General features: G+C 30.4%; 4 protein-coding genes across 5 annotated transcripts in view; 3 read left to right on the forward strand and 1 right to left on the reverse strand.

The window, feature by feature from the left end:
• LOC115246072 lies at nt 1-4,216 on the reverse strand. 2 transcript variants are annotated; one of them, XM_029824659.1, is made up of 8 exons: nt 4,090-4,216; nt 3,817-3,998; nt 3,260-3,664; nt 2,775-2,994; nt 2,583-2,691; nt 2,373-2,494; nt 1,828-2,073; nt 1-1,754 (listed from the first exon to the last, which is right to left on the reverse strand). In XM_029824659.1, the coding sequence occupies exons 3-8, from the start codon at nt 3,623-3,625 to the stop codon at nt 1,375-1,377; spliced, it is 1,443 nt and encodes a 480-aa protein (XP_029680519.1). In that variant the 5' UTR covers nt 3,626-3,664; nt 3,817-3,998; nt 4,090-4,216; the 3' UTR covers nt 1-1,374. The 2 variants fall into 2 exon arrangements, with proteins under 2 accessions (XP_029680519.1, XP_029680518.1); XM_029824658.1 differs by having other exon boundaries at nt 3,817-4,210.
• A 653-nt stretch (nt 4,217-4,869) lies between these two features.
• On the forward strand, nt 4,870-12,224 carry LOC115246012 (formin-binding protein 4-like). The gene is made up of 13 exons (XM_029824572.1): nt 4,870-5,242; nt 5,416-5,567; nt 5,624-5,732; nt 5,808-5,987; nt 6,070-6,235; nt 6,319-7,046; nt 7,185-7,594; nt 7,776-7,909; nt 9,815-9,952; nt 10,012-10,262; nt 10,446-10,780; nt 11,044-11,364; nt 11,813-12,224. The coding sequence occupies exons 1-13, from the start codon at nt 5,170-5,172 to the stop codon at nt 11,903-11,905; spliced, it is 3,090 nt and encodes a 1,029-aa protein (XP_029680432.1). The 5' UTR covers nt 4,870-5,169; the 3' UTR covers nt 11,906-12,224.
• Nucleotides 12,225-14,996: 2,772 nt separating this feature from the next.
• On the forward strand, nt 14,997-19,230 carry LOC115246002 (lipase 3-like). Its single transcript, XM_029824547.1, has 8 exons — nt 14,997-15,164; nt 15,578-15,779; nt 16,096-16,210; nt 17,532-17,778; nt 17,862-18,020; nt 18,298-18,382; nt 18,489-18,649; nt 18,955-19,230. The coding sequence occupies exons 1-8, from the start codon at nt 14,997-14,999 to the stop codon at nt 19,105-19,107; spliced, it is 1,290 nt and encodes a 429-aa protein (XP_029680407.1). The 3' UTR covers nt 19,108-19,230.
• A 1,293-nt stretch (nt 19,231-20,523) lies between these two features.
• LOC115245955 (lipase 3-like) overlaps nt 20,524-22,023 on the forward strand; it is a 6,440-nt gene continuing 4,940 nt past the window's right edge. Inside the window, exons 1-3 of the mRNA XM_029824483.1 lie at nt 20,524-21,056; nt 21,368-21,569; nt 21,818-21,932. Of these exons, the coding sequence (XP_029680343.1) occupies nt 20,874-21,056; nt 21,368-21,569; nt 21,818-21,932 (500 nt within the window). The 5' untranslated portion in view covers nt 20,524-20,873. The remainder of the gene's footprint in view (nt 21,057-21,367; nt 21,570-21,817; nt 21,933-22,023) is intronic.

A 22,023-nucleotide genomic window follows, 5' to 3' on the forward strand; every position in this document is an offset into this window, starting at 1 on the left:
TTGGGGGGGGGGGAAGCATCTAATCTACACAAATACGTTTTCTCCAAAAAGAATATATCTTCTCCGTTTTCGTATGCATTCGATTCGTAGACGTCGAACCATCTCCGGTTGATCCTTTTCACTGGCTTTCCACTGGCCTTTCAACTTTTGCACGAAGCTTAACGAGAGAATACACGAATGAAGAAAACCGAAACGGCTCGTCGCGATGACCGCTTTTAAGTCTACGACGTCTCTGTACAAAAAAAAAGAAAAGGAGAACCGAAAGATTAATATTATTCTCTCTCTCTCTCTTTCGTGCGCGCGTATATTCTGTATGTAAATTATTTTGGAACGCTGTATTCTCTTCCTGTGTGTTTTGTCATAAAATGTCGCATGTGTGAATCGCTCGAATCAGCGGGACGCGGTTTATTTTTACAAGACGAGCATCCGAATAATTTCCGCGTCCCCGCATCTTCGCATTACGGATAGCACACGCAACTTATTACGCTAAAATATTCGGCTTTGCTGTATCACACGACTTGGTATATACTTAATACTTAACGGGTACATCGCGGCACAATCGAAAAAAAATGAAATAGAATCGAAAATTTGTAGGATATTCGACATGATATTCAAAACGCGGTTTTCCCGACGAGACTGCCAGCATCCTCGAAAAACCGCCAACATTATTATTAATCTCATCGGGAATTCTCGTGGCATCGCAAGAACGGCAAGTATTTATTTTTACGTGATATACTATCGCGATGTGCCTTCTTATTCCACGTTAATGGTCGTGTTATACTTGTTTGAAGACTGCTTTCCGTCTCAAAAAAAATTTACGATAAAATAAAACATGTGATTTAAAATGAAATCTTATTATTACACCGTTGTATCATACTAATATAGATTATAAATGTAAGTCCTATTAAAATTCCACAATCGTCCTCAAATTAGTAATTACACTTGTGTAATCGTTGGGTGTCAATGAGAAAAAGAGATAAGATGTATTTTTCCGATATATAATTTAGTAATAAACAAAACAATTAGCGTTGATAAAAACTTTAATATAAAAATTCATATAAAAGTCAATAAAAAATGTTCATTCATACTCTATGCAAAATTTATATAAAAAAATCATTTCTGACACAACAAATGTTATGCAATATATTTACAATGTTTTTTGACAATTCGTGAAAGTAGAGGACATTGTTATAGATAAAAATAAAGCCAAGTTGATTTTTTCAAAGAGTACATAGAGAGTGTAAAGATCTTTTAATCTGCAATATTTCTGCAATTTTTTCACTGCATTTTTCTTGGATTTTACTTGGATCTTTATATCTATTCATATTTCTATGTTCAATCATCGAGCGTTTAACTCACAAAGAATTATATATGTCAAGTTGTATAATCCAATTTCACCGCCGACTTAACATGTAAATTAGCTGGATCCATCAAATGAAAAAAGTCTGAACGTGACTCCGAAGTAAGAGAACGGAACTTGTTTGGGTTCTGTATAGGTATACTATGCCACTGTAAATGTTCTCTTTCTGCCAAACATATTAGTGCAAAACGCAAATCTTTCGTACATATCAGCATATTGTTCTGATATAAATCATTTTGTAACAGTGTAAAGCAAAAGTACATATTATATTCATTGTCATCATTAGTTCCGCAAAGGTCAGCAGTTACTTCATCAAATTGTTTGCGATTATGTTCTAAATTGTTGCATATCACTACAATAGTTTTTAGATTGATTCTGTCTGGCTTGTTAACATCTATAAAATATAGCAATGAGTGAATTTTAAGCTTATTTACACATACATATCACGTATAAACTGTAATATTCACCAATGTAACATGAAGCAGCATTAAACTTCATTATTGGCGTAGTCACATGTAGTTCACGTACATGTTGCTGTTGACATTTTATTGATACTATGTACCATGAATTCCACTCGATGTTATATACATACATCAAAGGTAATGATCTTAGCTTAGACTGATTAAAATATAAGATCAATTTGTTTTCAACAACAAAATAATCAGGGGGAGTGACGAATTCCACGGGCATGGTCGAACCCTTAATCCATATGCCTATGAATTGTTGAAATGGAAGAGAGCAAAAAACAATATAAGTAAGTAGTAATAAAACAAAATAAATGTTATCACAGTATATGTTTTCGATATTAATAAGTAATTTCGAGCAAGAATAAATCGTGCAAACAATTATGTAATAAGAATACTCCTACGATATAGTTTGTATCTCTGAAACTTGATTGAGATATATACAATTTGGGAACATTTTGGGGATATTTATGCATTGAACATTGCATATCACATTAAAAGAAGCATTTGCATTATAATGATTTTCTATGCTACCTAATTAAAATTACCTTTATGGACATTATAGATATCAAGAGATCCTAGTTTTCGTCGATAATGTCCTACACCACCTGCAAGCAATAATGTATTCCGCACAAATGCAGCAACCATATGTCTTCTCGCATGTGGCATACTAAAATATTAACAGGACTTGGATTTGCAGAGAATGCTACTTTATATGATTAATTTCTATCATCTTATCTACTTATTAAAATACTTACCTTGTCTCGAAAAACCATTTCTTAGATATCAGAGAGTAACGCCATATGTTCATATTGAACCTTCCTGAACCGATACCAAATTCTCCGCCGCTAAGATATAAATTATGTCCTAAGAGATCACGTGTAAAACAGTAAGTAAATATAAAAAAAAAAAAAATAAAAAAAAAAAGGAAGATCACAGAAATTGCGTACCTCTGGCAGTAATCTGCATTCCTATTATTCTACTATTCGTATTGTTATTGATAATATCTTTGGGATATTTAAATGTAGCAAGTTCAATGAGCTTATCATCATTCCAACAATGAAGATAAAATTCATTATTAACATCAGAAGAATCAGAATTATCACAGGATATAATACTTGGATAAACTATTGGTCCAGTCTTTTTTAAAATATCCAACGGAATTGTGTCCTTTTATAAAAATTAATACTTTAAATCTATTATACATTAAATTATAATATGTTAATATACATATAATAGAGTATACTGATATATGTACATGTATATGCCAAGAAAACAAAATAGGTATCAAAGATCAATATCTTGAAATTTGAAATCAATCTTGTTTTACGCTTTCGAAGAAAAAATAAAATTTAGATCTTTTTCAATTTACTCCCTCAAAAAATTACACTGTTCTAATTTTAAGATTGTTGTTATATATAGAGATAATATTCACCTTATTAATTTTCATCCATTCTTGCGCAATTTGGGGCAAATAAGATTCTGCATTATATATTTTTGCAACTCTTAGATTAATATTTCCAACTAATTTCAAAAAATTTTGCCTTGATAGCTTATAGATCAAATTTAATGGCAGTTCAGTAAAACGATCTAAGCAAACAGCCAAACAAAGATCTTGTAATATACTAAGGCCTAATTCCTGTGCCAGCAACCAAATATCAATTACATCTATCGGTAACAAATAATATTTCTCGAGTCTAAGTGTTATATTTTCTATTAAGTCATCTACTACGAAGAGAACACTTAACTCCAATAATATCAAAAGACGTCCAAGATTGTGTTTATTAAATATCTTTCTCATAACATCATGTTCATCATTGTTAATCCAATTTATAAAATCCTGTAAAATCGAAGTCATTGTCTTTCATTTCAATTATACAATGAAGTAATTTATTGTATCAATATAACGCATACACCACACGCATTATAGTCACATTAAATATAACAAATTTTGTTCTTTTTAAACGCGGCTAAAAATTGTAGTTAACTAACCTGGAAGGAAATTGAGGGAATCTCATAGTTGATAATATGTTCCGACAAACGATGATCTGTATAAGTTGTAGAGAGAAGTGCGGCAAAATATTGGCTCTTATGGATCAGTTTTTTTTTATCAATCTTAAATCGCTCCTTTTGGAGAAGCAGCGTCACGGTATCCTCGGTTTGACTATCTTGATCTATCATTGTTAATAACAAATATCGCGCATTATCGACACAATAAAATATGCATCCGAAGATCATATATTAATATTGACGACTAATATGTACAATAGAATCGTCACGGATTCTGTATGCCCTTTCTGCGTGTTAAAATAATATTTGAGATCTCAGTATTTTTATTTGCACTTGCAGAATATACCACGTGCGCCCGACTTGAGAGTTGGGAGTTGGGATTGGGAAATTGTGCGGCAGTGTTGCTAGTTGCTATTGTATGCTACAATATTGTTTTATTAATCATTTTCTTTTTTTAATTTTAAAAAAAGTTTAATACTCTATATATGTGTGTGCATAAAATCATGAATAAATATCTTTAAAAATATAAAGGTTTCAATTATATATAATTTTATCTCTCTATATTTTTATCAGATACTTAATTATGTTATTTAGCATTAAAATTAACAATACTATTTAAGCAGATATGCGATTGCTTTTTTAAAAATTTAAACTTGCTTCTTTTATGTTTTAGATTTGACAAGACAAATGGCATTTTCGAATGTATTAATCGCGCTCTGAGAGAGATTAATGACGTCATTGCATTGTCTCTACCAATAAAAGACTTGAATTCATAGTAAAATAGTTATTAATTGATCAGGGTACCGATCATGTAAGTTTTTCCTTAGGGCGGAAACGTGAAAAGTGAAAAATATTAGCATTGAAACTAATGGCAAAATTTTTCACTTTTGACTTTTCCGCCCTAGGGAAAAAGTTATATGGATCGATACCCTAGGTTGGGTTAAAAGTTAAAACCCGTTTATTCGAAAATGCTAAAAATTTTAGGGCGGTTTTTAGAGATGCAAGTGTTGGCAACACTGTATCATTAGGATGAATTTCGAAGAACGCCAATTTCATACAGTGAAGATGTACTATCGGAGTTAAACAAATGGATAGGATATTTTTGGTTAGATTACGATTCAACAAACTTAAAAACCTCGTATGATAATTACTTCGTCACGATACGAAAATGCATAATTATTTAATTAATTCACGTAAATGACATGCGCACGTGTATTCTTTTACGTAGAAACGTATGTGCGAGCAAAGGTCGAAGTTGACGAAGAGCACGTTCCGCTTTGCGAATTGATTTCAAGATTTTCTGAATTTAGCGAATAGCTCTGCTATTCTTTTATTATGAAGAGACGTCAGAGGAGGCCGGTCTTGACGCTCAATAGATCTCAAGGCAATTATGTCGACCACACGCAAAGTAAATATATCAATCTACATTTTAAATTATTAGATATGCTAATCACTGTTATTTATTCTTTCATTTCCATTATTTGTTATTTTTTAAAAATTCATACATATATATATATATTAAAAGAGATTTAATACATATGTGTTATCTTGCTCTTGCTTATTCTTATAAATTATATACAGATAAGTGCAAGCCAGTGAATAACATACAACCTATACAAAATGAGGCCAGCAATCCATTGGCCAATTTGTGCCAGTACAATTCCGACAGTGACACAGAAGATCCTAAGAAAGATACACAAAAATTAGACGATCAAGTCAACGATTTTTTTAAGGTAGTTAATTGATGATATGCTCTGTATTATAGATATTTAATTCACATTTCTTGTAGGAAATTCAACTTATTGCCCCAGAACAACATGTTCCAAACACTGTTAATGATCCAAGCTTAGCAACTAAGCCAGCTTCGCAGTCTGTGCATCATACGAATCAGCAAACATGTAAGAATTTTAAATAGAAATAACAGAAAAAAATTAAAAATATTTGAAATGTTTAGAATTATGTATACTTACTAGTGTGGCAAGAGTGCTACGATGATTCTACTGGTTATCCTTATTATTGGCACATTGAGACTAATGAGGTAACATGGGACATGCCAGAGGAGTTACGTTTAATAAAAAAGCAATCTGAGATGGGATCTGGAGTTAAACATCCAATCCAGGGACCTCATTGGGTAGATTTTTCATCCATCGCATGTAATTGCCATTCTTTAAACTATAGATTTTACGTTTAATGTTTAATAATGGAAAACATTATTGAGATGAACAATTATTACAGATCGACAGTCACAAGCAAATATACCAGAGGGCATGATACCACAAGAAGTGGTAGCAAGAAATCGCAACAGATTTATGCATAATGAACCTCCTAAAAAATGTAACTCGGAAAGCAAATCAGAAATTAAGAATGAGTCTCCTGTGAAGGATGATGATTCTGATGATGGGTATGGCAAATGAATAAAACTATTAATATTTAAACTAAAATTATACTTTTTTGACAAAAAATATATTTCTCTCTTTTATTTAGACGGATAGAGATGATAACATCTTTTGGTAGCGACGGAAGCGATTCGGAGGATGAAAATAATTCCTCAGACGAGAAAAAGACGTCGACAACTTTATCTGAATCAGGAAATTCAAATTCTGTATCATATCTAAAAGCCGGTGAAATCGGACCCGCCTTCCATCCAATGGGAATGTCTCCTATCAAAAATTTGTCTCATTCGTATCAATCTGACTCGACTAACATATCAAATTGTACGAATCAATCCGAACAATCCGAGAAATGTAAAATAGCTGAATCTAGTAGTAAGAATAGTATAGTTCAAGGGGAAAAACAGTTTTTCATTGGAAACAAGAATAGAAAAGATGTTAATACACAAAACGTAATTCCGAAGTTGGATTTTAAAGTGTCCTTAGTACCTGGTTATGGAGATGATTCAGATGGAGAAGAGGAAGTTAAACCCAAGCAGGAGATTAAACCTTTGTTCCCGATTGCGCAAGATGAGGAATATGTAGATGTGATAAATTCATCAAAAATTTATGGTGTTTCTGCAAAAAATTCTAGCAATATACAAAGTAGTGATCAGTGTAATGACAACAACGGAGATAGTCAAGAAATGAAGAATGATGATGAAAAAACGCAGGAAAAAGAATCGAAGATGGATGAAGATAAATCTAAGACGAATATATTTCTTGAAGATATGCAGACATGTGGCAAAGCTTTCCAAAGGAAGAAACGAATAGCATTTGATGGTATCAATTATTTTCATCTGTTTATTACATCAATAATATGATAAAAAGCTTTGCATTAATTTAAATTATATGACAAATTTTTGCAATATAGAAATAATATCTTTATGTTTAATTAAATAATTTCTTTCATAATTTTAGTTCCATCAACGAAAGTTAAACAAAATAACGTTTATCATGACACTACGATTCAAAATGATAATAATAGTGATCTCGCGAGCAATGAAACTATTTCACGTAATACCGAAAACGACGATGCGGGAATTCATAATCAATCATGCACAGAAAGTCAAGAAGAATGCAATGAAGCACATGAAGAGGCAGAACAATGTGTTAGTGTTAAGACCGAAGAAAAGCTCGATTCTAAAGACGAATCGTGTGATTCGGAAGTACTTGCAGAAGATAAAACAGCACCCAATGCAGTTGAAGAAAAAGATAATGATAAGAAAGAGATGAATGACTTGTCGCAGATTATAACAGAGAAATTAAAATTTCTTTCCGAAGGAAGAGAGAGCGTCTCCGCTGTTCAAACAATGCAAATTCAACTACAAGTGAATATTTTTTTCAAGATTTTATATATATATGAATATTATTATATTATATAGCTAAAATGTGTTTGGAATTAGTAATGTTTAAATATTAAAATTAATCATATAATCTAGCATTATTATTTGGATAAATTTGGCACAATTATCAATATGAAACTTATTAATATAAATTATTCTGTTACAGACATTATCTACTGCATGGGCGGCAAATAGCTTAGAAGAAAGTTACTTTCAAAAGTGGCTGACTAATACAAATCATGAATTGGAAAGATTAGAGCAAGATGCAGCACCAGCTGGTTGGCTATGTCAGTGGGATAGGTACGGTATTCCATACACAATTTGCACTACTAGTTTTCTATGTAAATATAGGTATTTAATATACACGACATTTATGTTCAATGGCTTTATATGTGTATCATTAATTTATGCAATGAAGAGATACACAAACACATATTTATTTATTTATTTATTTCTTCATACATACATGCAATATTGCTATGTACTATTACATTATTTCATCCATCATTGGAAATATTTATTCATTTTTAGCAAATTTATAAATGCAAATTAGTTAATTAACAAATCTAGGAGTAGGTACACTAATTCTAAAAAAGTATTCAGTAGCATTATATCTACGAAAATTTGTAGGACACACACTAAATAAGTTCCTAATATTTCAAGACTTAATGTACACTCGAATATGATATTTTCAAATTTGTTTCTTTGATACAACTCTTCCCACAAATCAAATCAAAATAAAATTTATCAAATTACTAATTCGATAATATTTGTGATAAATAATTGATTATCGCGATTATACAGAATATATATAGTGGTTTTAATATACACAGATATCTTTTTTAAATTTTAGAACATTATATAATGCAATTGATACACTTTTATCATTTCATAAAGCTTAGCTTAAATGAAGGTGCAGAGTTCTGTAAGAATTATGATCTCTCTTGAAGTGTAATATATTTCTAGTGCTAAATCAAGTGATCATCTCTTATTTAGCCTTAAGAAGTTTTTGATCTTGTGATATTGTCAATGTGATAATTAATACGTGCTGAGTGATATATTGCAATCTATTTAATGTAATTTGCTGCAAGCGATAATCCAATAACAAGAACGTCACTTGGATTAAAAACACATTTGTGCTATAATTATGAAATAAGTGTGAAGTTGAAGTAAATTTTATTCAAATGAAGACAAGAAGATACCATGAGAAAAGTGAAATAATAATTTTTTTGATTGAGACAGGCCTTAGTTAATTATTTATGCTTAACATGATAACATATAAATGAAATGTAGCAAAAGAGAGAGAGAAAGAGAAAGCTTTGATGGATTAGCTTTGAAGAATGACTATAAAAGTAACTATAACAAAATTATTTGATCATCGTTTTCTACAGTGATATTATTATTTAAAACAAGAAAATTTAATTACATCTTATCAAAAAAGTGTCAAAAAAATTATTTTAGAAAGTTTCATGTTTATATATATAAATTAATTTTGTGCTATTTATTGAAATGAAGAAATATTGTAAAGTTTTATTAGGTATACATTTATCTCTGCGCTGGATATATATTTCATTTTTTAATAAAATGTGGAAGATATAAAAAGAAAAAATATATTTTATTCTTATAAACATATGTTTCAAAGTGTATGCGAGAAATATTTTATCTGGCATTATAATTTCGTTCGTTTATCTATTCTGATAGAGACATGAACGATGATTAACAATGTAAGTATTATCCTATCTATCATTATATTTTATTAATATCTGGTAATCCTTGGGATTAATCACAAATAAACCAGATATTATATTGGGACTTAATATTTTCATCATTATTTTCCCTGCACTTCAGTCACAAATACCTCTCTTTCCTTTCACTTTGCTGTAATCTCGCATTAATATTTCCCACAAGAGAGAATACATTCTGATAATTACATAATTATACATCTCCCATCTTTCCTGTAACGAAAGGCCTTCGTCGAGTAAAAACGAGACACAACATCGCAGGTAGGAGTGATTACTAGATTATGTTCTATTAATTTTTGCTTTCGTTTAAGAAACTGGTGACGGACGCGACCGAATGTTTCGCCACGGAAACATTATTTAAGCGTGCATTAAATGTAACATAGAAAATTACAACAGAAAATATGGTACAAACGTCAGTAATGTTGTCTCATGTGTTCTCCCTTTTGGTCGGGGGATTTTTCAGGTCGCACAAGAGATATTACTACCACAATACATCCAGTGGAACATCACAGTGGACTTATCCTGACACCGGTATTGCCGGTGGCACTGAGGAGATGGAATTGTGCACAACTCCGCCACCAGAATCGGAAGAATGTCATCAATAGAAAAACTATAAATTAAGCTACATCTATAATATAACTAACTTTTTATTGTTTTTACACTAGAATCACCTGGAACGAAAAGGACGAAGGAGAAGCAAGCTGAGGAGATGGACGATAATAAGACGAATAACGAAAATGTAACGGAAAGACGTCCTACGGATCTGGAAGCACCACCTCCACCACAAATATCTAATCCGAGTCCACCGCCGCCACCAAGAATATTCGCGGAAGACCTGAAGAAGGACAAGAGGAAAAAGGAGAAACCCGACGATAAATCCTTGGACGCGAAGAGAAAACGTTTGGAGAGAGGTAATTGATTATTATAATATTATAATATAATTGATAGAAAGTTAAATGGCTAGTAGTGATTAGTAGTGATTGTGTGTGCGTGTGTAATATATTATATATCTTTATAACATTATATTATAAAGATAATTGTTATAATCATAATTACTATAAATATTAGTAAAAAAAACTTGTGTTTTTTCACAGACAATATAACAACTCTAAATACGGCGCAGATGGTAAATCCTGCATTAGAATCCTTGTCTTACGCACATCCACAGGCGGCCATGTCACCTCAAACCACGATACCTTCGAATCACGCGAATATGGAGCCTTTGCCACCGGGTGTGGATCTGCCGGAAACGTCCTATGAGACGGCTACCTTGAAAGGGATAATATATAACACAGCGTCACAGCAAAGTAATGCGATTTACGCGCCTTCGATTGGGGATCCAACAATACCTATTCTAAGTCACCATCAGGCAGGCCTGCTTCAAGAGCCTTTTGTTCATTATCCAGCCTTTCATCAACATTTGCATAATGTAAGTGCATTTCTGCTATACCAATAAATTCCGTATTAATAAATGAATACCACATATATTTATTCCTTGATGCACAATTATACTTAATTAAAGTATATAGAAGATATTGAAGTATCAAGGAATGCGGTAGCACTCTCGCACGTACATATAACGAACGTATAATAAATATAAGGAATTCACGTTCCCATAAAATAGGTGTATTTTAGAATTTAGAATACATTTTTTATGGAAATTGTAATTTACATATCTGTATTTGTTAACAGACGATCGCAGTTGCGAACAAGCATGGCGGGCAGAATGCTATTCAGTTTATGGTGGGATACACGCCGATTTACACGAATAATAAAATCATCGCCAAACCGCCGGTTAAAGCCTCGAAGGAATCTCTGGGATCCGCTCTTGATTCCTTTTATAACGACATCGCGCGCATCGAGAAAACGGAAACGGAACGAACAGTGCAGCAACAGGATCCCGTTGCCATTGTAACGGAACAGGTCCCTGTTCCAATCGAGGAAACTAAACCGGAAACGGAATCGGAAACGATATCGAGTGATACAACGATGAAAGAACGGAAAAAGAAAAAGGTCTCTATTTACATATCGCGATACTTGTTATTTCTTTCGACACTTTATTTTCTTTTTTGATATAAGAACAGTATGATATACTGTTATATATCAGAACATAACAAAAGTATATAAAATATAAAAGTTATTAAATTATAATTAACAAATTTTAATTCTTCATTTTACGTTAAATTAAATACAGTAATTTTTGGAACTAAGAATTATCTCTTTTAGTTTGTAATGAAATAAATCTCTTTACCTATTACTTTCTATTTATTCTCAATTCAGAATTTTTTAAATATTTTTTGAGATATAACATTCTCTTGTATTAATATGGCTAACAAACTGACATTAATATATATATATTTTAATGTCAGTTTTATATATATATATATTTTAATGTCAGTTATATATATATATATATATGTATGTGGACTAATCGAAAATTGTACGTTTTACATGATTCTAGGCGAGAATCAGTATCAGCAAAAAGCACAAGGAGATGTCGACTATGGTAGCAAAGTGGCAAAGAGTACAAAAGAATCTAGAAGATGCTGTATAAATAATAGAAACCGAAATAAAATAATTATAATTGTCGTACAAGAAATAATATGCTACATAGATTGTATTATTAGTATATATAATTGCAGATTTCACATTATGTACATATGCGTTGTTAAATACTTCTTTTATCTAAAATATTTTAAGCTTTTTTATGTATGAAATACATTATGCATATATTTACGAAATTGTAAGAATCGTGTAACGATATCACTTGTATCGATTTAAACGCAGTACTTAATTCGCGTAATTATCATGTATCTGTTTTACGATCAATCATCAAGTTTGCAATTAAATTACAAGACATACTCAAGAAAAAATTACCCGCATATAATTATAGTTAAATATACATTATATATAAAATATTGTATAATCTAATCATGTATAAACTTTACTTTTTTTTAAAAACAATGCAAATATAATTTTTCTGATTATTTTTTATTATTTTTTAAATTATTTTTCCTATATATAAACGGAGAGAAAGAGAGAAAACATTTATATTTATATATACATATAATTATATATACTTATTCCTATATTTATATATGGACAATATTTTTCCTGGGTATCTAATTACAATTTATTATAACAGTCATTAAGCCTTATACTTTCGATTTAGGCAAATCGTACCTAAGTATCGTATCGTGGGAAGTGTAATTTTGAATATTAAAATTGCCATGTGTGTGGCATTATCATGTTGACGAGAAATCACGATCATTCAATACAGGTTTAGAAGGATTAAGAAATATCAGCTACTGCGTAATCTCTTATCTGAAAGTAGATAATAAAATATATAACACATGTTTTTAAAGATAAAGTTAGAAACATTGACAACATTCTTGAAATTGTTACACAATTTTGCGGTGCCAGTAGCTTTATTTAATTCTAGTGGATAACTAAAAGATTAGATGATTATGGATAACGTGGCAAATCTCGAGATATTTTGAACATTCTTTGATATATACAAATTGCGCTAATATTATCGAATTTTTCTTTACGCTCTATTCCTTTTCTAATTCTTTTAAATTGTATCCCCTTGTATTCCTCTTGAACCGAAAAAATTTGCGAAATCATATTCTTAATAATAACAAATTTGGTTGGATTTATTAATACGGTAGGATTTAATTATCTCTAATACATATTGTTTAAATTTTAATGCGAAATTTGTGTGTATATGTGTGTGTCACATTAGAAAAATAATACATTTAATTACCTTCGTCGAGATAAAATTATCTCCAAGTTCTTCAATACACGTTTTAAAAAAAGGCTTACAAATTATATCATCTTTTTTATCATATATTTTTTTTTCGTGGTACTTTTCATTTTAAGAACTCTTCATATGCTAATGAATACATAATCCCTCTCACTGCGAATATCAGATGCACACGTGTGGAACGTGCTTCATTAATAAACATTTATAAATATAAAACTGATATCTTTTTCTCTTTCAAGAGAAAAAAAGAGGGGGAAGAGGGAAAAATGGCTTATACGCTTCAGAGATCTATATCTATTTTGAAGCTTAAATACGAAGGTACATGATGAAAATCTGCAAAGAAATTCTATTTTATTGATAATTCATAATGTAAGAAAAAAATTCATGTATATAATCAAATATAAATATATATAATTACATATGGATATATATTCCATTATATACATATATCGGATGTCGAACGCAATCACTTTCGCTGTTACACTACATTATGTACACACACACAGTTATTTTTATTATTATACAATAATATATATTAGCATTTTATTACGTATTTATACATATATATCGGATATCGGACGCAATCAAATGCAATGTGATTTTTCCAGATCAAATTAGCTGTTTTGCCAATTCTTGCATCACCAATAATTTTTCTGCCGCAATAATCATATGCTATGATAATAACATAGTATAAATATATCTCATTAAATAATTTTATTATTAAAAGATAAGCACTCTATAACTGACAATGAATTTCAGTGATTCGTGAAAAAAGTTGAGTGATATGTATTTTGAAAATGTAATGAGAATTTTTACTATCTAAAAAAGAAAATTCAATTGCAGGCTTTTAAGTCAATCATATTTCTTCAATTAAAAATCTAAAATAACGGCGTGAAACTAGATAATATTGGAAGTAATATCTTAATACTTTGACAATCATTGTCACGTGAGTTCGTTTTCGTTCTTTGATTATTGACCAGCGTCACAACTCGCTCGCTCGTGTTCGCTCTCGTGCAGTCTCTTATCATTTACAGCACATTTATCTTATATTTATTTAGGTGTGTCTTATCATGTTATATTCGTTGGGATTATTTGATATATATATCTTTGTAATATCTAAATAAAAAACACATTAGCTTCCGTAGATATGTCATGAGCGATCTTACGAAAGATACAAATATGCCGGCGAAAGTGTTTTTGTCCGAGAGGTGGTAGCCGATTAAAGTGTTACAATTTTACGAATAGATTGCATTGCATAAAAGTCGCATACATAATATATTTAGAAAATTTGACAAAAATCGATACAAACAGTATATACACATATATACACATATATCCGTAACATATATTGCGGCATATTTATACAGATGCAATAAACTTTCGCACGATTAAAACATTTAGTATCTTTTTTTGTCAACACATATCATTGATGCCATGCCGTGACCTTAAATATATCTTTCTTTGATTAAATATCCACAAATATTACGCATACAAAGCTTTAAAATTAAACTTCTTTTTACAGGTTTTTATATTAATCAATAATATTTTTGTAGAGAAAAATTCATATATAACCCGTGAAGAAAGCCGATCCATGTGAATAATGATAAGGTCGAGAAATCTTTGTTTTTTCACGATATCAATTAGGACTTAATACGTTTGATTTCCAATTATTGAGACAAAAGTTATGATAAATTAGCAGATGACGTTCAATAAGATTGTACAAAAACAGCAGACCGATTCCGACGATATTTGTAGTAAAAGCGATCATACATATATATATGCCGTGTTAAATTTAAGAAAAAGTTAGATTTAAGAAAATTCTTCGGCGATTCGTCTGAATCCCATCTATCCACAACGACGATTGCATCAAAAGGCAATTATGTTGCTGCCGATCTTCTTTTTTGTGCTCCTGGCATCCACGAACGCGGTAATAATAGATAACTTATTAAAAATACCGAAAATTGTGCTGGATCCCTTAGATCTGATACCAGCACTCCCAGATCTAGGCACTTTTACATCCGGGCCTGAGGATGCGCAACTTACGACCGTGAGTGCTTTCGATTTTTTCATCCGTCACAAGTTTGTGCTTTAAACAAATTTTTAAAAAATTTTGTGCAAAAATGTGGCTTACATTAATTGAAACTTCTAATGACTCTGCATAATTCCTCTTTTTTGCTCGTTAATAAAAATACTGATACTTTATTATTTTTTCTTCATCGATTTTAAGAGAAAAGAAATATGTTGCGTGATCGACTCCATATAAATATAAAATTTTAAATTTTAAATTTTTTCTTTTTTATTTACTTAGATTTTATTGATCATATTAGTGGGACTTGTATATTAATAAGATCAGTTTAATGTCAAAAACATTTAATCGCTATGATAACGATTCTCTTATCTCTTATTGTTAATCTGTCAGTTATACGATTTGAATTAGAAAGCTATTATTTTATCGTGCAGATGGAACTGATAAAGAAGTACGGTTACAATGGCGAACAGCATACAGTGACTACTTCTGATGGTTATATTTTAGAATTACATCGAATAACAGGACGAGCTAATTCCAGCGATTCACAAAAGCAAAAACCTGTTGCTTTTGTGATGCATGGCATTCTGGCAAGTTCATCGATTTGGGTCTTTGCCAAGCCCGAGAAAAGTTTAGGTAAAAAAAGAACACTCTATAAAATATTAATATCTGAGACTCTGATCGCGCGCAAATCATAAGTTGACAAAACTTATTTCCATATTTTAGATAATTATCTAAATATTACATTATTTATAAAATATGCTGTTAAAATATTTCAATCCCTTTGACTAATCGCAGACAATTCTTGCATTCCGACTGCGAATTCGTTTTTATATTCTTTTCAAAATAAATTTTAAAAAACTGGCTTGACAAAATTTTTATTAATTTTTTGCTCCATCAATTCTAATTTGTCTTTATTATTATTATATTTTAAATGTCTTTGATGTTTTAGGATTTATTCTTTCTGATGAGGGATATGACGTATGGCTTGGAAACGCGCGTGGCACCTTGTATTCCCATGAACATTCGAATTCGTCTATCAAAAAGAAAAATTATTGGAGTTTCAGGTGAGAACTGATTATATATGTGTAAATAGAGCAAACTTTGTCGAAAAAAATGTGAAACTGTTACATTATTGGTATATTTGAAGGTAAATTCTAAGTTGATGCACGCGAAATAATGTGAAAGTTTCAACACGAAAAAATATTAATATTTTTACACGTATGTTACATGCTGTATTAGCGTCAGATAAGGGAAGCTCAAGTTTAAGAACGAGGCAAGTGATGTTTATTGTTCATTTTGTTAATCTAAATGTAAACGAATAATTACGATTTATTATACAAGTCTCTGGTAACGTCACAATGATATAATTGTAAGAAATATTCATCGTAATTATTACATGATAATATTAAATAAATCTAGATAAATTTCAGATGATCGTGAATAAAACGCGGTGAATCATGATATTTCAAAGATCCTTTTTAGAGTGTCTTAAAACTGCACGAACATCCTTTTCGCTACAGATTCTTTGGTCAATGATGAAATTAATTTCTCCCAAATGATAGTTTTCCAGTTAATGATTGGATGTAAGAATCAAGAGAGAAAATAAGTGATACAATTTATCTTATTATCCGCCTTTATTATACGCTTGGAAATATAAATTTTCTTATTTTGTGATTCATTTTAAGGTCTCTTATTGTTAGTGCTAATGAATACGTAATCAATATTTCGCTACAAATAACAAATCCACGATCGCGTGTTTCATTGACAAATACATAGAAAGCCGATAGTTTATCTCGAAATCTATATCTATATCTATAAAAAACACTGTCTTATTGGTAATCTGTGTGTTATCTTGTAAAAAATGATTTAATCACTTAATCTCAATCGATCATTTTCCTTCCATCTGATTACAACTTAAGACACACGATGAATGGATTATGTCAAAATTAATATCTCAATAAAAACTTCATCAATAAAACAATGAAAAAAATGTATAAAAATTGATAAGAATCCATACATAGTACAACGGAATATTTATGGATGCAATAAATTTTATCGATAATAATATTATTCGATTTTTAATATCTTTTCTTGATCAAATATTTATGAAATATTTGTATTATCAAAATATAAAATATTTGAACAAACCAAAATTTTTTTTTCTTAAAATTTTTCGGCAGTTCTTAATATTCTTGCATACTAAAATTCACAGAAAAATATAGATATATATATATTTTTTTTTTTTTTTTTTTATTATAAATTGTTACGCCTTTCAATATTCATCAAACATTGATGTATATATATATATATATATATAATATCGCGCGTACTTTTACAGCTAATACGTAAACATCGAGGAATAATTTATGTGTACTTCTTTTGCAGCTGGCACGAAATTGGTATATACGATCTTCCAGCAATGATAGACTACGTCCTAGAGACTACCGGTCAAGAAAAACTGTTTTACTTGGGGCACAGCCAAGGTACCACAAGTTTTTTCGTGATGGCGACGGAGGTGCCCGAGTACCAGGACAAGATTAAGGCGATGTTCGCCATGGCACCGATCGCTTATTGCGGCAGGATGAAGAGTCCTTTCATGCAATTGCTGGCACAGTTCTCTAATACCATCGACGTACGTACAATTCCGATTTAGATGAAAAAATCAATTATCAATGTCCAATATTTCTTTCTTACGGATTAAACGCGTCGTTGCAGATAATGTGGTCCTTGATCGGTATTCACGAATTTAACCCCAGCAACGACTTCACAAAAAAAATTCAGCAAATAATGTGCGCGGAAAAAGCTCTCTCGCAACCAATATGCTCGAATATGATGTTCCTAATTGCTGGATTTAATCCTGATCAGCTCGACATGGTATGATGCAGTTTTTTTACGTCAGTATTAATTTGCAATTTCAAGTACGATAAGAATTTGGAAACTAATATGCTGGTTCTGTCTCTTTTTTTATAGTGTACTCTACACTAATTAGTATTATCAGATAATACTCTATAATATTGTTTTTTTCTAACAATGATTTTAAAAATAAATTAAAATGTATAAGTTTTTTAATGAAGTACTTATTTTTAATATTATTGATTAATAATATATTATTCATATCGTTAACTGTATATATTTATCGTCATTTTTACAGAGTCTTTTACCGGTAATCTTAGGACATCTTCCTGCTGGTGCATCCACAAAGCAACTTATTCACTATGGACAACTCATACAATCTGGTGAGCATCCATGCTTGTATAAGCACAGATAATAAAATATTCATTATTTTCAAATCTCCATAACATTTTTTAAAATACATAATAACAACAGCATGTTTATCACCAGGTTTACTTATTTCACCGGGAAAATTTAAACAATTCGATAACGGATTATTGCAGAATAAAAAATTATACAACTCACGTACTCCACCAATATATGATGTAAAGAAGATCAAAATACCAGTCTCACTCTTTTACAGTAAAAACGACTGGTTAGCGAACGTCAAGGTTTGTAATTGTTTTATACGCAGTGGTTTGTTTTGAGCATTCTCTCTTTTAATATCTGTCAGGATATTTATTTTTACAAGAGAAATAGATGTATTTATGAGCAGAGAAAAGCTGGCACACAAAATATTAATATATAATACATTTTTATATATATACTCCATATAAACTCTCGTATATTATATTCTCTAACACAATAAATATCCTAAAAATATTTAAGATGCTCGAGTTATATGAACTATCATTCATAATATTTTAATTGCTCGAATGTTTGCATTCTCTATACTTACATCATAATTCTCCCGCAGGATGTGAAAAAACTGTATAGCGAGTTGGGCAATCCTTATAGTCTATTTCTAGTGCATGATAAGAAATTCAACCATCTAGATTATATGTGGGCCATCGACGCGAAGCCACTTGTGTATGACCCGATAATAAGTTTAATGGAAGAGTTCAAATAAAAAAAAGTACCAGCGTTCGTTCTTTCAATTTCTGTAATTAATCCATGAAATTTAATCGGGGACTTTTATCTTTCTCGTTGGCGGAGCTATTTTATATCTTGGAATTAATTCGATGCAATTATTGACTTGAGTTAACAATTTCTTGTTAATTCTCATAGAATTAATTGTGTTGCATGTGTTTATCTTTCTCGTGTCATCGTGTCATAAGATATTTTATCTACTTTAAATTTATTGATATGAAATATATGAAATATTGTATCTGTTTAAAATTTATTGACTCTATCTTCATTACATCGCATTTATCTGGATAAATATTACCCGCATTCTCTCATCTTATCATCTTATTTATCCTTTCTCGCAAAGTTTTTTCTCCTGTATAATTGTTTTCTCCCTGCACAAGTTATTTTGCTTATAATATATTTCAATAATAAATAAAGAATAAATTTTTTTAATTTATAAAAATTAAGATCCTTCTATTATAAGCGATTTATAATAAAAGATCGATCAATAATATAACTCTTAGCGCTCCACAGATTTTCGCACAAAACATTTATAGTTTACTTTGCATATTATTGCACAAATTTATTTGAAAATATTTGACGTACGTATACCTCTCATATTTATTTATATTTATTAAAAAAATATAATAAAAAAATAAAATAATAAAAAGTAATATATAAGAAATAAAATATAAATTACCTTGCTTCTCATGATCGATTTTTTATTTTACTTCATGACACTAATTGTGAAGCATCTTTACCATTTATTGAACAAATCTTCTTATCTAAAAAAAAACAAATTACATGAACATTTAATAAAGCTTTAATGCAGTAAATTAATCGCTTTCATACAAGATATGAATAAAAAAAATAAACAATAAAACGTAGAATTATAAACGACATAAGGATATATAATAAAAGATACAGTTAATATTAGAGAATAAGATATATTATATCCTCTCTCTCTCTCTCTCTCTCTCTCTCTCTCTCTCTTATTTGTATTATAATAATCTTTATCTGACATGGGTTGTCGTGATGCAGATAACAGTATAACTTAAAAAGGACAGCCACACTATGCTGGCTTTGTCTATAATGGAAAAAAGCTTATTCCACATTGTATAATACCAACATCATATAATAAAGGAATCGTAAACTCTGATAACTGCAATACAAACTTTGTCTTTTCTGAGGTAATTTTATTAAATTATATTTTCATTGTCCCCAATTGATGAATCGATAATACAAAATAAAATGTCAAACCTCTCAAAAATTTATATTAAATTTTTTATAACAAAAATTGTTAAGTCACGGATTACAAGATTTAACTACCTATTTTATAATGTACATACTTTTTAAATGATAATCAATTTTAATTAATCTTTTTTTTTTTTTTTTCAGAGTAATCTCGTCAAAAAATCACACAACAGATAAATCCGCAATGCGATTATGCATTTGCACGCAAAATATATGTATATAAAATACTTTATCATTTCGTAGGAACAAACAAACCGGTGCACCTGCGCTTCGCGCGTGCGATAAGGTTCACAAATCTCTGATATCTCAATTACAATACGTTAATCGCATTATCAAACCAAAAAAATTATGACAGATTATGACGATGGCATTTGATATAAGATCGTATAAAGCAGCAAACAAACTGACGATATATTTAGTGGCGTCTTTATACATATGTAATATATAACACCACGCGCAAAATCGCACAATTTATTTCGATCCCAACAATCCACGCAACTGCAATCTCATCAAATGACAACGATGCTACTGCCAACCTTTCTTTTCTCGATTCTGGCGTTCGTTAGAACGATGCCGAGTCTTCCAGTGTTTGATCAAACGGATATCTCGTCGATAGATCACCGGATATCAGCAGCAATCAACGAATTCATAGATCCGCAATCTCCCCTAGTCCACCCAGACGCGGATCTTACCACTGTAAGTACATCTTTCAATTTTGTCAAAAATAAATTTGAAAGAAAGAAAGTCTGTGTGCGTGAATAGTACAGAGATAGATATAATTTTTATCGCGCTTGAAACGATTTCTTGAGTGATTTATATTTATTTTATCATTAAGAATGTATGTATCACATAATGAAACATTGGCAAAAGCATAAAAATTTTGTAAATTTTATCGTTTCTTTAAAATATTAGCCTCAAATCGCTACATAATACAATCTTTTTATCAAGTTCTTAAGAATCCCTTAATTGTACAATTTAAATTAAGAAACTATCGTTTTATTAATTAGCTGGAATTAGTGAACAAATACGGCTACAACGGTCAGCTACACAAAGTAACCACATCTGATGGTTATATTTTGGAATTACATCGATTAACAGGACGAGCAAATTCGAGTAATTCGGAAGTGCAAAAGCCTGTTGCGTTTGTTATGCACGGCCTTTTGTGTAGTTCGGCAGGTTGGGTCGTTGCTGGGCCCGAGAAAGGTTTAGGTAAAGATATTATACTTTGATGGTAAAATATTAAATTATTTTTTTAAGTACATTTTTTTTTTTAGATTAAGTAGTTTAATATCTCTGTCTCTGAATCACGTGTAAATCATAAGTTGACAATTATATTTTAATTTACAAAGAGTTCAAAAATTGATAAATATTTTTATTTTATTATTTGCATTCTGATTTTTGTTGCTTTTATTAATTATTTGTTTTCTGTTATGTTGTAATTATCTTTGATCCTTTAGCATACGTTTTGTCGGATGCGGGATATGACGTGTGGCTTGGTAATGCGCGTGGTTCCTTGTATTCGCGTGAACATGTGTCTTTGTCTGTCCTTGACAAAGAGTATTGGGATTTCAGGTGAGAAAATATATGTATAAATAGAGAAAAACACGGTACTATTGATACTGGTAAAACATTTCAAGATAAAATTAAAATCGAGATACTAGAA

The sequence above is a fragment of the Formica exsecta genome, unplaced genomic scaffold (assembly GCF_003651465.1).
Source record: "Formica exsecta isolate Colony F162 unplaced genomic scaffold, ASM365146v1 scaffold138, whole genome shotgun sequence".
Classification (NCBI taxonomy): domain Eukaryota; kingdom Metazoa; phylum Arthropoda; class Insecta; order Hymenoptera; family Formicidae; genus Formica; species Formica exsecta.

What these genes read in the sequence shown, in the direction of transcription:
- LOC115246002 (XM_029824547.1), top strand. Translation starts at nt 14,997, where the DNA reads ATGTTGCTGCCGATCTTCTTTTTTGTGCTCCTGGCATCCACGAACGCG. An exon ending in AGGATGCGCAACTTACGACC is followed by an intron (nt 15,165 to 15,577) that starts GTGAGTGCTTTC and finishes TTTATCGTGCAG; the next exon opens with ATGGAACTGATAAAGAAGTA. An exon ending in TGGACAACTCATACAATCTG is followed by an intron (nt 18,383 to 18,488) that starts GTGAGCATCCAT and finishes GTTTATCACCAG; the next exon opens with GTTTACTTATTTCACCGGGA.
- LOC115246072 (XM_029824658.1), bottom strand. Translation starts at nt 4,062, where the DNA reads ATGATCTTCGGATGCATATTTTATTGTGTCGATAATGCGCGATATTTG. An exon ending in AATGGATGAAAATTAATAAG is followed by an intron (nt 2,995 to 3,259) that starts GTGAATATTATC and finishes TTTTTATAAAAG; the next exon opens with GACACAATTCCGTTGGATAT. An exon ending in TGCTGCTTCATGTTACATTG is followed by an intron (nt 1,755 to 1,827) that starts GTGAATATTACA and finishes TATATTTTATAG; the next exon opens with ATGTTAACAAGCCAGACAGA.
- LOC115246012 (XM_029824572.1), top strand. Translation starts at nt 5,170, where the DNA reads ATGAAGAGACGTCAGAGGAGGCCGGTCTTGACGCTCAATAGATCTCAA. An exon ending in TCATACGAATCAGCAAACAT is followed by an intron (nt 5,733 to 5,807) that starts GTAAGAATTTTA and finishes TATACTTACTAG; the next exon opens with TGTGGCAAGAGTGCTACGAT. An exon ending in AAGAACGGAAAAAGAAAAAG is followed by an intron (nt 11,365 to 11,812) that starts GTCTCTATTTAC and finishes ACATGATTCTAG; the next exon opens with GCGAGAATCAGTATCAGCAA.